This window comes from Geotrypetes seraphini, chromosome 3 (assembly GCF_902459505.1).
Source record: "Geotrypetes seraphini chromosome 3, aGeoSer1.1, whole genome shotgun sequence".
Lineage (NCBI taxonomy): Eukaryota > Metazoa > Chordata > Amphibia > Gymnophiona > Dermophiidae > Geotrypetes > Geotrypetes seraphini.
Window position 1 is genome coordinate 339,051,018 of NC_047086.1, and position 15,564 is coordinate 339,066,581.

The window sequence follows — 15,564 nt, forward strand, 5'->3', positions numbered from 1 at the left end:
ACAAGCTCCAACGCTTCACAAGACAGGCAGAGTTCATGAACCCCCACCCGCACACCATCACTGGGCACCCAATGTGTGCAATAATTAAATAAAGTGAAGATACTCACAACTCAAGTCAAAAAATCAATTAGGGTGAGAAACAAATGAAAACCTCTGAGCGGCCCCTAGCAGAACCAGTCCAGCCAGCTCCCCAGCAAAAATTAAAGAACCAAAAATGAAAAACAACTTAGCTAAATGTGATAAACATATCTAAAGCACAAAAATAAAACGCAACAGAACACCAGGTTCAACCAGCCTGGTTTCGGGAACGAGCCCTTCTTCAGGAACCCATACTGGAAGCTGTGAAGATCCGAGTCAGCTGGAAAGGGGCGGAGCAACCGGAGTAGAGCGCACGCCAGCTAAAGAGCAGACAGCAGATAACGTCACACAAGCATACACCAATCACACAAAGACACATCAACACGTCATACAAGCATAAACCACCCCCACTTCAGCAAGGAAAAGAAGAAACCACGGAAAATTAAAGATCAAAGACCACAGGGCTAAATGATGGTGTGCCACTCTACACTATCATTTAGTCCTAAAGGGTGAACAGCCTGCAATTGGAAAATCCAAAATTGCTCTCTAAAGTTCAAATGAGCCTGCTTGTCGCCCCTAAAATCACCAGGCAGCTGTTCAAGAACAAACCAATGTAAATCCGCAAACTGATGACCATGTTGAACACAATGAGGGACCAGAGGAGAAGGGAGAGAACTGGCTAAACACTAGGATCGATTGGGCAGGCGGGTGGGGGCTGCGAGGACCGTGCGATCACCCGTGTTCCCGGCTCAGACTGTAAGGAGGGAGTGAAAGGGAAAAGGATTCTGGGCCAAGGTGATGAAAACGGAAAGAAAAACCCACAGCAGGAAAGAAAGGGAAGGACAGGCAGGTGAGCCAGATGCTAGAAGCAGGGGGGGGGAAGAAAGAGGGAAAAAAGCTAGATGGGGTTGAAAAGAAGAGACACACTGGTATGGAAGAGGAAGATAGGGGAAATCTGGACACAGGAAGGTAACAGAAAGAGGGGAAATTATGTGCATGGGGCATAGGGACAGAGACAAAAAGGGGACATGCCATGGGGATGGTATATGGACCCAGGGGGGGGCAATGGCAGATACATAGGGGAGATATTAGAAAAGTATATAAAATCGTACCCGTTTGAGGCTTTTATGTATGCAGCGGTGACGGTGACGGGGCGGTGAATGGGGTTGCAGTGGCGGTGACGGGGCGGTGAATGGGGTGGCAGTGGCGGTGACGGGGCGGTGAAGGGAATGACGGTGACGGGGCGGTGCAGAGGATGGTGAGACGGGGACGGGGCGGTGACGGGGACCAATTTTTTCACCGTGTCATTCTCTAATCTCGATCTCTTCAGGGGACGGAGGGAGAACCAGAATCAGGAGGGTGGGAGGACCTGCTTCCCCTTATACAGGTCTCAGCTCATATTTATCCAGGGCCTGTATATGTATGTTGTACTGGTCCAAGCCAAATATCATCCGTGACCTGCATAAGATCCGTTGGCTGCACATGGCCCTGGATATGTTCTAACATTGATTATAGGGGCCAAATTCAGCGGTGACAGTCAGCGTTTGTGTGCATTTCTATTAAACTAATGGCAGAATTATCTAGCATTGTTGGTTTTGATTCACATCTATCAATATGAACACACCCAACATACAAAGAATGTGGAGTAGTGCTTAGAGCTACAGCCTCAGAACCTGAGGTTGTGGGTTCAAACACCATGCTGCTCCTTGTGACCACTGCTCCAGGTACATTAGACAGATTGTGAGCCCAGCAGGACAGGGAAAATACTTGAGTATCTGTATGTAAACCGCTTTGAGTGTGGTTGTAAAAACTACAAAAAGGTGGTATACAAGTCCCAGCCCCTTCCCTAATATCACTTGCAATGATTTCCTCAACAGACTTTATTTACTTATTACCCATACTTGCTATACTACATAATATGTGGTTTATAGTATTCTGCTCATAGAATAATTATGGAGAAGGAGAGAAAGAGTAATGGAAAAAGAGAAGGGCTCTAAGGAGCTTTAGTGGTCATTGTACGAAGTTCAAATGGCAAAAACATTCCATAAAAAAGACCAGCATAGAAAACTGTTGTCTCTCTAGATATGCCTAATCTTAATTGCAATGGTGTAGGAAGCAGCAGTATCCCAGCTTGTGATGATCTTAAAACATGAGGAGAGAAATAAGATGTCATTAAAGTAATAAATATATTTTTTAAAATGAACCTGCAGAGCTGTTATTGTAATATGTAATTTATTTTTAAAATCAAGTGCGGTATTAGAAGACTGGAGGATGGCCATGTAAGAAATTATAGACTGGTGACCCAAGAAATTATAGACTGGTGAGCCTGATGCAAAATGGAAGAGAACAAAATTATTGAGCATATTCTTAGGCATGGATCAATGGGACAAAGCCAATGATTACTCCCTGCCCTCCTTCTGATACCAATAAGCCCTCGCTGAGCCTACTTTAGGAAGCCCTGGTGGTCTAGTGACCTCTTAAGTGGCAGAAATGAACCCAACTTGTTCTTACCCCCTGCTGCTGCTTCAATAGAAATGGTTGCTGAGACTTCCCATGGCAGCCTTGTGAGACACCCATATTGCGGTTGAAACCAGCATGAGCAAGGGACTCTCCTGCCCAAACTGGATCCAACTGTAAAATGGCTGCTGAGATCTTCCACGGTAGTCTTGTGAGGCTTCTATAGGAAGTCTCAGTAGTCATTTCCATAGGAGCAGCATATGGGGCAGGAACAAATAGAGTTCATTCCTGCACTCAAAGAGATCACTCGATCACCAGCGCTTCCTAAGGTAGGTCCGGGGAGGGGGGGGGTCACTACTGTTGCAGGGGTGGTGGGCTTTTTTGGTTGGGTGTGAAAAGGGAGCATTTTCATTTACAGTTTTGGTTTCTCTTGAAACTGAGTGGCCAATTTCGGTTGCAGATTGAGTTCAGTTGGGCTCTAACAGAATATGTGAGTAAGTGCTAGCAGAGTACTCTGTGCTATTCTATAATTTAAGCACACACATTGTTTAACATGCAAATACAAGGGGGATTCACAGGGGAGGGGAATGGACGAGTCTGGATTACGGCAATGCCTTATACCATGGTATTACAAAAAAAGAGTTAAAACGTCTACAAATAATCCAGAACACAGCAGTAAAAGTCATCTACAAGGCCAAAAAATTCGACCACATAACTCCTCTTCTGATAAAAGACCATTGGCTTCCTATTCGTCACCGTGTCATTTATAAAACTCTTTTATTGACTTTAAAACAAGAAACACTGGACAGCCAGAATTCATTAATAAACTTTTGATACCGTACGCTACATCACGTTTTCTTCATTCCTTGGAGCAAAATTTATTAGTAATCCCAACCCTGAACCATATTAATACTAGAAGAAACACTATCTTTTCAGTAGTTGCCCCAACCCTCTGGAACGTGGCACCAAATGCACTAAGAGAGATAACTAATCTTGAGAAATTTAAATCTTTTCTTAAGACATTCCTTTTCAAAGATGCCTTTCAAGTGTGAGTGCCCTTTTAAGGATTCAAAATTTTTAAAAAAATCTTTTACGAGTCCGCTTGTATTGGACTTACTTGTTTTTAACCCCGCCCTTTTGTTTATACCTTATTTTTCTTTAACCACTGTAGTTCTCCCCTTTTTTTCATTCTTACCAGTTTGTCCAGTCATGTATGTTATTTTTTTTGTCTAATTGTGTATGTTAATTTTGTTAAAGTTATCAAATTTTTAATAAACTTGAAACTTGTGTAACATTTATACCTAGATGCAGGCTCAAGGTACAAACATATACACAGAAATACACATGCACATATTCTCACACATACATAGATGTACACACAAGATACAAACATACATACACAAATGTGTATGTGTGTCTGTTTGTATCTTTATGTGTATGTGTGAGTAGAGGTGCATGTGTCTTTCTGTGCATGTGTGTGTTTGCATCTTTGTGTGTGCATCTATGTGTGAGTGTATATGTGCAAGTGTCTTTCTGTGCGTATGTGTTTGTATCTTTTTGTATAGATCTTTCTATGTGTATGAGAGTATATGTTCATGTGAATGTTTGTGTGTTTATATATTTGTGTGTGTCTTTCTACATGTTTGTGAGTATATGCACATGTGTCCTGTGTGTAAGTTTGTGTTTGTAATTTTGTGTGTGTAACTTTCTATGTATGTGAATATACAAGTATGCATATGTCTTTCTATGTATGCATGAGTACATGTGCATGTGTATTTTAGTGTGTGTGTTTGTATCTGTATGCAAATGTAGGAAATCTTCGCTGCTGTCTGCCGATCTTATTTACACACACGGTTTTTTAAGAATGTCTCAGGTTTTTAGATTCGTTATCAAAATAGCTGCATTAGCAGACCATCGCTTTTTAACGCGGGTTTTTAGAAAATTCTGGCCTAAGTGACTTACCCAGGATCACAAGGAGCAAGCAGCGTGGGTTTGAACCCACAACCTCAGGGTGCTGAGGCTGTAGCTGGTTTTGCTGACAATGGAATAATGAACTTGTTTATTCACCCTGAGTGGAAAGATGACCGCAAATCAGGACCATGGGAGCAGTTAGCTGGTTAACCCCCCCCCCCCCCCCATTTTATCAAGCTGTGCTAAAGGTTTATAGAATGGGCTGGCAAGTAATTGTTTAGACGCTCACAGGAATTCTATGAGTATCGGAGAATTTACTGCGCTGGCTCATGCTAAAAACCTCTAGCTCACCTTTATAAAAGAGGCCCAAAGTGAAGTTCCAGCCCTCTGGGTTGTGGATCTGTCCAGAAGGGAGATGGACTCTTTGTCTTGGTGGAGACTTTACATTGGATTTCTATATGGACCTGACAAGTGCATGGACCTAAATATCAGTATGGACCCTACCTGTGACAAAGTACAGTATACTGGTTCTTTTCTAACAGTACTATGTTATTATTTTGCTATTAAAAGATCTGTTAGCAAAGTTTAAGCTGCAGCTCTAAATCTTAATGCATACTAAACTCACAATTCATTTAGCAACAATTATACTACTCACCCCAAGTATATAGTTATGAATGCAGAGTTCAACATTAACTATAAAGAGGACTAAATCAAGTTCTCTATTTATGTAGAGTCAAGAAAACTTTAGAAAATGAATGAGCTTTCAAAGAATAATTAAATGGTACAAATCTCATGTGACTGTGCAATCTAAAAATTGATCGGAATGTCACTACCTGTTCTCCATCTTCTTCGAGGTTCCCTTTAAAAAAAATAGAAATGATTAAAATTTTATATAAATATATTTTGATGAGCTGATGAATTTTCTTAAATCTATACCATTGTCTATATTTTGAGGGACATAATTATAGGACAAAACCCAGGATTTGTGTTCTTAATGGAAACAAGGCTGTGAAAGGACACTGATCCTCTTTTGAATGAACTTTGCCCTCCGGTATTCAACATTTTTTCACTACCTAGACCTGGACGAAGAAGAGGTGGTTTAGGCTCAATATCTAATACATGTTTTAAAGTTTCATTGCTTGAATCTTTCAGCTCTCCATTAGAGATATTGGCTTGTAAGATTGAAGATGATACTTTAACAAATTCTCTGACTGGTATTTTATACTATTGTCTATCTTTTAGTTGGTCAACAGGAAGGGACAATTTTTATGAGTTCTTGCTTAGGACTTCATCAAGGCCCAGATTCTATAAAAAACGCCTAAAGTTAGATGCTTAGATTGGTGCGCTTAGCCAATCTATGCACCTAGCTTAATTATTTAAAAATCTTAATCAGCACCGATAACAAGCAATTAGCACCTCATAATTGGCTTAAATTAAAATTAATTGGATAGTAGGCACCTAGTCCAAGGCACCTACCAGAAAGTAGGCGTGGTTAGGGGGTGGATCATGGGCATGTTTGGCGTGTAGGTACCTGTTTTGGACTTAGGCGCCAGTATTCAGGTCAAGAAAACCCTAGCATAAATAGAGTGTGCCTAAGGTTAAGACGCCTACTGACGTCTAAGTTTGTTTTAGATGCCACTAGGCGGGATTCTATACATGATGCCTATCTGAAGTTTGACATGTGCTAAGCACCGTGTTGTTTTGCACCTATGTTTTAGGCACTGTTTAGAGAATTGGGCCACAAGTGTATTGCTATTACAGTCAAGAATTTAAATCTAGAGCAATTTTTAGAACTTGGACTTCTTTTTTCCTCCTACTCCGCCTACTCACCAAAAGGGCCATCATCTTGATTTTACTGCTTTTATAGATCCACATTCACCAATCTTAAACTTGCAGAATATCATCTGGTCTCCAATTTTCAGGTCTGATCATTATTTATCAGAATTTTATATTGAGTGGACACAAACTAGATCTTACAAGCAAGCTAACACGAAGTATGGTCCTCGTTCCAATATAATTCAGTGTTCCACTAGGGTAATAATAGATCACTATAAATTTTGGGATAAGGTAGAATTGTTTTACTCTAAAAATTTAAAATTTATAAATGGGTTGGAAAATTGGAACGTGATTAGTAAGATTGCCTTTATACTCAAATATAAACCCATCTGAATATAAACTGAGGCAACCTTTCCCCCACCCATAAATAGGGGTAAAAGGGTAAAAGGTTGACTTGAATATAAACCAAACTTGCATCAGTCTTGTAAGGTTACTTGATTATGGGAATGAGTGGCATAGTGGTTAGAGCTATTGCCTCAGCACCCTGAGGTTGTGAGTTCAATCTTATCCTGCTCCTTGTGACTCTGGGCAAGTCACTTAGGGACAGATTCTGTAATTGGTGCCTAAAAAAGATAGGCGCCTAAAGTTAGGTGCCTATTGCATGTCAATCACACTTAGGCGACCATTACTGAATCATGCCCATCTTAAAAGCCTACATTATAGGCGCCTAAGTATTTTAGAGAATCACGCCTAATGGCACCTAAGTCCTTCTCCGCCCCGGAACACACCTACTTTGGAGTTAGGTGCCATTAGGTGACTATCTTAAGTAGAATCGCACCTAAGAAGATAGGCGCCTCTCACCCAATTAATTATTATTTTTTTTAATTATGAGCTTATTAAAGCTCATAATTGAAGCCAATATACTAATTAAGTTAGATGCCTAACTTAGGTGCCTATTTATTTAGGCACCTTTTATAGAATTTCCCTCTTAATCCCTCCATTGTTCCAGGTACCACAGTTAGAATGTGAGCCTGCAGGGACAGATAGGGAAAATACTTAAGAATACCCGATTATTATTCAGGCTCCCTTTTACTAAACCGTGCTTGTGGTTTTTAGTGCAGGGAGCCGCGCTGAATGCCCCACACTGCTCCTGATGCTCATAGAGTTCCTATGAGCGTCGGGAGCAGCGAGAGGCATTCAGCGTGGCCCCCTGTGCTAAGGGCTCCTTTTATAAAGCTGCACTAGCTGTTTTATCGCATGCACTGGATTAGCGCACGCTAGCCGGAAATCTATCACCTGCTCAAAAGGAGGGGGTAGCAGCTAGCGCACGCAGCAATTTAGCATGTGCTATTCTGCGCGTTAAGACCCTAGCATGGCTTTGTAAAAGGAGCCCTAAAAAAACACTAGAACGTTAGTATTGAAACCACTTTGGTGAATCCTTCATGAAAAGGCAACAAATATACATAGTGTGACAGGGAAGCTCCTGTCACGGTTAAAAAGACTGCTAGCCCAGGTTGCTAGTTGGCCGTTTTTAAACTAACGCGGCAAACTAGCAACACTGAGTGAGATGAGCTAAGCGCCAATTGCGATTATAGCTTCTAAACACCTCAACCCTGATGAAAGTCTTGAAATGTGATTCACGTCAGAAGAGGTGCTGCTGCAAAGATAAGTTTAATATATCATCTTTACAATCAAGATAAAGTAATATTAGCCCTAATAGCAAAATTCAAATTAACAAAGAAAGAGAATTAATTGCATGTGAAAAATGTTTTGAAATTTTTTTTAAGAGGATCGATGACGACTGCAGCCAAAGAGGGTTAAGCTACCCCATAGGAATTCTGATGATCCTCATGAATATCACTTGAAAGGTTGCTATAGTTTCTCCTTGCCCATGAAATTTATATGATTGTTATATAATGCATTATAAACATGTGCAATGATTGAGAGTCCAGACAGACATTTAAAAACTCGAGCTTGTCCCGAAGTCTGATTTGAGATTGAAACCTCTGAGCACTGTTTCAAGCTGGTTAATTTGAAGTTGTATGCATTCATTATAAAGTGTGTATTGTGCCAGCTCTTGTGTGATTTTACTACATTTAATCTTTGAGCTGGCTAGCTCTATATTACTATTATTTCCCTGATTGTGGTGGATGCTCCTAGGGTGACATCAAAGGCATTGAATACAGATCTCACTATAAACTTTCTTGTTTCTAACAAGTCATTAAAAATGTGTTGAAAATCAGGTAATTGGTCATCAAGAATATATTGATCATAATGACATAATTTCTGAACTAGAGACTTCATATAAAAAGTAATGTAGAAATTGTAACTCATTAGTCTACTGGCTAGAATTAAATTTTGATAATATCTATGGCCAAATTTGTTCGATGTTCTTCTTTCTCTGCCAGGAGGTGTGCTAGCATAGGTTCTGGAATTGCAAGCCTTCTTCAACACAGATTCTATAAGCAGTCTTCTCTTTTCCAGGGAAAAGAGTCCCAGTTTTTCCAATCTCTCAGCGTATGAAAGGTTTTCCATCCCTTTTATCAGACGCGTCGCTCTCCTCTAAACCCTCTCGAGTATCGCCATATCCTTCTTAAGGTACGGCGACCAATATTGGACGCAGTACTCCAGATGCGGACGCACCATCGCTCGATACAATGGCATGATAACTTCTTTCGTTCTGGTTGTAATACTCTTTTTGATGATGCCTAGCATTCTATTTGCCTTCTTAGCAGCCACTGCGCACTGTGCCGTCAGCTTCATTGTCAAGTCCACCATTACCCCCAGGTCCCTTTCTTGGGTACTCTCATTTAAAAACATCCCTCCCATCGTATAATTGTACCTCGGGTTTCTGTTTCCCACATGTAATACTTTACATTTCTCAACATTGAACTTCATCTGCCATCTCGTCGCCCATTCCCTTTGTTCAAGTCCCTTTGCAGTTCTTCACAGTCTTCTTTAGTCCGAGCTCTACTAAATAGTTTGGTATCATCCGCAAATTTTATTATCTCACACTTCGTCCCTGTTTCTAGATCATTTATGAATATATTAAATAGCAGCGGCCCTAGTACTGAGCCCTGCGGGACCCCACTCGTGACCCTCCTCCAGTCCGAGTAGTAGCCCTTCACGCCTACCCCATAAATCGAACCTTGGGAAAAAAATTAAAATTTTAAAGGAAAAAGATTGAAAATGAAATAAAAGAGTAACTAATGAGGCACAAAAATACAATCTCATAATTGCATTCATATCTTGTTCAAAGGCAAAAGATATGAACAATGTGGCCCTCTCTGTAGATTCGGAAACAGTAGTTTCTAATAAATCAGTGACATTAAGAGCGTCTGTTGTCAAACATTCCTCTGCTCCTGGGTTAATACCTTCAATTTTCTTCTTTGGCAAATAATAAATTCTATTGAGTGGAGGTAAATGCTCAGGGGAAAACTTTAATATTTCAATTAAGTATCTTTTCCACATATCAATAGGTATAACTCCCAGGGCCTTCGGAAAATTCAACAGACGCACATTTAATCTTCGGTTGTAATTTTCAATTTGTTCAACTTTTTTTTACTCAAAACTGTTCATTCCTTTATCAAATTATTAGTTATAGCTTGAATATTTACCACATTGTCCTTAACTTCTTTTATCACCATTGAAAATTCTCCTTTAGTTTTCTCAAAGGATTTCCCCAAAGTGTCCACAGTACTTACAAGTTTTGTCAAATCTCTTGAAGATCTAGCCACTTGGATGTTAAGAATCTCAAGAGAGTCCCAGATCTTCTCTAGAGTGATCACCTCCAACTTTGCTGGTTCAGAGCCAGTAAAACTACTGACTCTCTCTTCTCCCTGATCTCCTTCCCGTCTCGCGAGTCCGAGCCCTTGATACGGGGTCTCCTCAGTGCTCACTTCCGCTGCAGAAACCTCCATTCGGGCCGCGAGATGAGCAGGGTGCGGGGGTGGAACAGGCTCCAGAGGGGAGAGTGAAACCTCCTGCCCGAAGTCACCAGCTGCTCCTCCGGCCAGAGAGAGCCTGGGCCTACCTCCCGGAGCATAGGGGTTATAGGGAGCTGTGGCGAAGTCTAGGATTGATCTCTGAACGGGGGTAGATGTCCGGACCACAGCGGGCTCAGCACGGATGTTACCCTTCCATCTGGAATGAGGCATTGCAAAGTAATCAAAAAGGAAAATTTTCCCCAGACCGCTGTTACTGCCACTTGCTTCAAGCTGCTGCCATCTTAACTCCTCCTCTGTCACTTTGTCCCACTATTATTGAAACCTCTCTATTGGGATTCCCTAAATGTTTCAATAGTACCCCTTCAAGCATATCCACAATGAACCATGCGTTCTTGGGTGACTGTCCACTTTCTCCCCCATCTTAGTTTACAAGCTGCTCTATATGCTTTTTTAAATGCTAACGCTATCAGCCTGGTTCCATCCCAGTTAAGGTGGAGTCCATTCTTTCAGAACAGGCTCACCCTTTCCCAGGACATTACCCAATTCTTAACAAATCTAAATCCCTCATTCCTGCATTATTATCTCAATCACACATTGAGACTTTGGAGCTCTGATTGCCTCTTGGATCCTGCATGTGGAAAGGGGAACATTTCTGAAAATGTTAACCTGGAGATACTAGATTTCAGCTTTCTAAGATCCTAAATTTGTCTTCCAGAACCTCCCTCCACATTTTCCTATGCCATAGGTATCTACATGTACCAAGACAGTAGGCTCTTTCCTAGCACTATCTAAAATCCTATCTAGGTGATGCGTGAGGTCCTCTACCTTTACAGCAGGCAGGCAAATGTCCAGGCGATCCTCATGTCCACTAGCCACCCAGTTATCTATATGTCTAATGATCGAATCACCAACTACAACAGCTGATCTAGCCCTTCTCTCCTGGGCAGAAGCCCCTGGAGACATCATCATTGCAAGAGGATATTGCACCAAGTTTCAAGTTTATTTATAGCTTGATATACCGACCATCACAAGTATCTGTTCGGTTTACAATATTTAAAATTGCTTAGAGAAAATAATAAATTGAAATTTTTAAAAAAAGGGGGGATTGAGGCCAAGACAAGGACATAACTGAGACGGGTAGGTGACGAGAGGGAAAAGGGGGAGAGGAAGATTTTTAATTACATTATGTAAATAAAAAAATAAAAGGAAGGAAAAAGGTGAGGGATAAAACAAGAGGGGAAAGGGAATGTCGCTTCTTGAAAGCGCTTCTCTGTTTATTAGTTTTTATTTTCCCTTTTTTCGGGTTCTCAATTGGAATTTAGATAGGCGTCTTTGAATAGAAATGTTTTAAGGTGTGTTTTAAACTTGTTTAGAGAATTTTCAGAGCGGAGGTGTGGTGGCATTCATTGTATTCCAGAGCGAGGGTGTGACAGCAGAAAATATAGTGTTTCTAGTATAATATAAATCCTTGATTTAGGGGACTGTCAGTAAGTTCTGATTAGTGGATCTAAGGGCCCTAGCAGGGGTATGTGGGATTAGATGTTTGTCTAGAAAGATAGGCAGGTGGGAGGTCCTAATTTTGAAGACTAGAAGGAGGATCTTAAAGTTGTTCTGTGAGAGACTGGTAGCCAGTGTGACTCTCAAAGTAGCGGGGTAACTTGGTCATATATTTTGGCTTTATAGATAAGTTTGATTGCAGTATTTTGAATTAATTGCAGTCGATGGGTTTCCTTTTGAGTTATTCCATGATAAAGTGAGTTACAATAGTCTATGTGTGAGATGATCAATGAATGAATTAGAGTTTGGATAGAAGTAGATTCTAGGACTGAAGTTATGGAGCAAATTAGACAGAGTTTGTAGAAACAGCTTTTGGTCATGGTAAGTGAGGTGTTTATCAAAGATGATTCCTAGAAGTTTGAGTTTGGACTCAATTTGAAGGGGAGCAGAGTTGATAGTTATTTGTCCAGTTAAGGAGTCATTGTTTTTGAATGGGAATAGAATCCCTCGAGATTTTGCGATGTTCAATGAGAGTCTATTGGTTTGAAGCCATAAGCTAATTTTGTCTAGTTTAAGATTAATTTCTTGGATGTCATTAATGTTAACTGGGTTGATAGGGTGGAGAAGTTGAATATTGTCGGCATAGGCAAAAGGGGTGAATCCAATGGATTGAGCAAGAGTCAGGAGAGGGGCTAGGAAGATATTGAGTAGTAGGGGGGGGAAAGAATTGAACCTTAGGTTTGTAAGATTGGGGAAGAAGAAGTTCCTTTGGAGTGGACTTGGAAATTCCGGTCAGTGAAGTATGAGGAGAACCAGAGAAGAGCTGAATCGGTTATACCACTGTTTTCAAGACGATTGAGGAGTAAGTCATGGTCGATCTTGTCAAAGGCAGCCAATAGATCAAGAGATATCAAAATAACTGATTTTCTATGGTCATGATAGTAGTGGTGAGGCCGAGCAGAAAGAGTTCTGTCAAATAATTTGAGTGAAATCCAGTTTGATTTGGGTGAAGAGCTTTTGTTTGTTCGAAGAATTCAAAGATCTGGCGAAAAACAATTTTTTCGGTTAGTTTGGCAGTGAATGGTAGGTTGGCAATGGGTCAGTAATTGGAACTTTGAGATTCGTCCAGGTTTTGATTTTTTAATTTGGGGAAAACTAGGGCTGATTTCCAAGATTTCGGAACAACGTTAGTTGAAAGACTTTGGGTGATCATTTCTAGTAAGTATGGACCAAATGATGTAAAGAATTATTTTTATATTGTAGGTGGAATATTCTCTAATAGGTTATTATAGGTGTTCATAGATTGGGTGGTTTGCAGTAGTTCAGCTAAAGAAGGAGGTTTGAATTTTGAAAACGTACTAAATGTGAGGTGGTGGTCCTGGTTCAAAGGGTCTTGGAGGTTTAAGAGCGAGATGTTGTTGAAGTTTAATCGAATATCTTTTATTTTTTGGTCAAAATAGTTGGCCAGTTCTGTTGCTGATGGTTGGCTGGTGAAGTTGGGGTTTTTTTGTTTTTGGATGGGGGGAGAGATCAAACTATGGCATATAATGCTGAGGTGTTGCGGGCTTTTGTTATGCAATTTGAATAGTAGTCTTTTTTTGCGGTTTGTATTGCATGTTTGTAGTGGGTTGCTAATTCTTTATATTGATGGAAGGAAGAGGTAGAATGTGATTTCTGCCATTTGTGTTCTGAGGATCAGAGTTGGAGACAAAGAAGTTTCAGGTTTTCTGTAAACCATAGATTCCTTTTGGGGCGTGAGTGATAGGTTCTTTGCTGGATGGGGGCTAGTGTGTCGATGAGTGATTTTGTTTTATCATTCCAGACAGCTGATTGTTCTTCGGGTTCTAGAAGCGCAAATTCATTCAAATCAAGATTGAAAGAGTTTTGAATTGAGGAAGTGGTAATTTTAGAATAGTATCTGAAGTTGTAAGTGTGATGGGTAATTGAGGCATGATCTGTAGGTGAATAAAGGAAAAAGTTGATGAGAACATGGTCTGACCATGGGAGAGAGTGGGTTGTTAGATTTTGGAAAAGGTGAGCTATTATATCTGGACCAAATATCACGTCAATGGTATGTCCTGCTTGATGAGTGGGGGAAGAAATCAGAGGGGTTAAGGAGATGTCTGAGATTAGAGTTAGTAATTCTGCAGAGTTGGGGTGGCTTGGTTGGTCAAAATGTATATTAAAATCACCCAGTAGGATAGGGTTAGAATGGGAGAAACTAAAGTCCATAATTATAGAAAGGAGAGAGGAAAGAGAGGATTTGGAGACAGGGGGAGGGAGATAAATAAGTAGGAAATTGAGGGGTGACTTATTGGGAAGCGTAAAGTGTAAAGTTTCAACTGGTGAAGGATAGTGAGTAGAAGAGATTCCAATTTTGAGAGGAAGGGAAATGTGGAAAATGATGGCTAGGGCGCCACCTTTTTTATTTGAGCGGCACTGAATTTTGTCTTTGAAGTTGGTGGGACAAGCTTGATTGACATATGCCTCTTCCCCTTCATTTAGCCAAATCTCTGTTAGACAGATATTGTGTAAGTTGTGTTGAAGGATTAAGTCGTGAACAAAGTAGTGTTTGTTTTTTATTGAGCGGACATTTAGAAGGGCAATTTTGGGGTTGATAACATGAGTGTTGTTTTTTTTTAAGAGGTGGAGATTTAGAGAGAGTGGGAATAGTTTTTAGGTGTCTAAGCCGGAAGCAGGTAGTTGTCTGAGGGGGAGAGTGAAAGCCCCAGGAAACTGGTATAGTAGCCATATGGTTGGGCAGAGTAGAGGGAGAGAGCTGGGGGTTAGAAAGTTGACAGAAGATGGTAAGTAGAGTAATTAGAGTCAGGAAAGGTATTGTAAGGTTAATGGGTTTTGAAGCAGAGTTTAGAGGAGTTGGGGTTTAAGAGGGGGCTGCAACAGTACCTGAAAAGAGCTTGAGAAGGAAACACATGAAGGAGTGCATAAAGGAGCGCTCCTTTGCCTGGTAGGCAGATTCTGGCTACAGGATTACTTCCTACTTCACCACATCTCTTTTGTAACATATCATGTATTCATACAGTTTAAATGACTTACATTATTTCATTCACATTTTGTTGATAATGCAAGTAAATGTGCATAAGAATAAAATGGAGAAATAGTGAGCAATATGATTTTGGGGACAGATGGAAAGGCAGGCTATCTAACAGTGATTTCTGCACAGAGCACATCTAGTCTCATTTTAGAGACTGAGAAAAATCTTTAGCCACACGAGGATAGTGTGTAGTTTTGCACGTTGCATACCATTTATAGAACCCAGGGATTAGCTTACTCAGATGACAAAACTAACACAGAACGCGCGCTTCCTTTGTAGGCATGCGTTAGCGCCCAATGCAGCTTAGCAAAAAGGCCCTTTGCTCTTTAGCACCCTATTGAAAATATAGCCCTCTGTGTCTAAAAGAAAAAACAGGCCCTTAGCTGTTCTGTCCTCACATATTTTTATAGACATATGCTAGCGTTATTTGCTTTACTATGAAAAATGTAAAATAATCAGGTGATATTGGAAGAAGTCAACTCTCAACCTGCTTATTTTATTGCCTATCTTGCAAGCATCTTCATTAGTTTAGATACTGCTTTCTTTTTTGATCCTTTCTTACCTTCCTGATTCCAGGGCAATGTCTTATCCATCAAAGGTGAAGCATAGATGTTAATTCCAAGCTCACGCTCCAGATCAGATGTTTGTCTGTGGTTTGAAGGTCTTAAATAACAGAGAGGGAAAAGACATACAATAGGCAGAATTAGTCTATTTGCTTAGATCTTATTGAATGTCTATCTGACAAAGTAATGTACTGGGTTCAAAGCTTGCTGATATGATACTTTGTTTTTTTGTTGTTAAGAGTGTCATGATGAAAGTCTCAGGACTTTGCAGTTGCTTTAT

At 40.5% G+C, this 15,564-nt stretch overlaps 1 protein-coding gene across 3 annotated transcripts in view; it reads right to left on the minus strand.

Moving 5' to 3' along the window:
- WDPCP (WD repeat containing planar cell polarity effector) overlaps positions 1 to 15,564 on the minus strand; it is a 483,012-nt gene that overhangs the window by 21,213 nt on the left and 446,235 nt on the right. For all 3 annotated transcript variants that reach the window (XM_033938784.1, XM_033938782.1, XM_033938783.1), the window contains 2 exons: positions 15,284 to 15,384; positions 5,280 to 5,305 (listed from right to left, as the gene is read on the minus strand). In XM_033938784.1, coding sequence (XP_033794675.1) covers positions 5,280 to 5,305; positions 15,284 to 15,384 — 127 coding nt within the window. The remainder of the gene's footprint in view (positions 1 to 5,279; positions 5,306 to 15,283; positions 15,385 to 15,564) is intronic.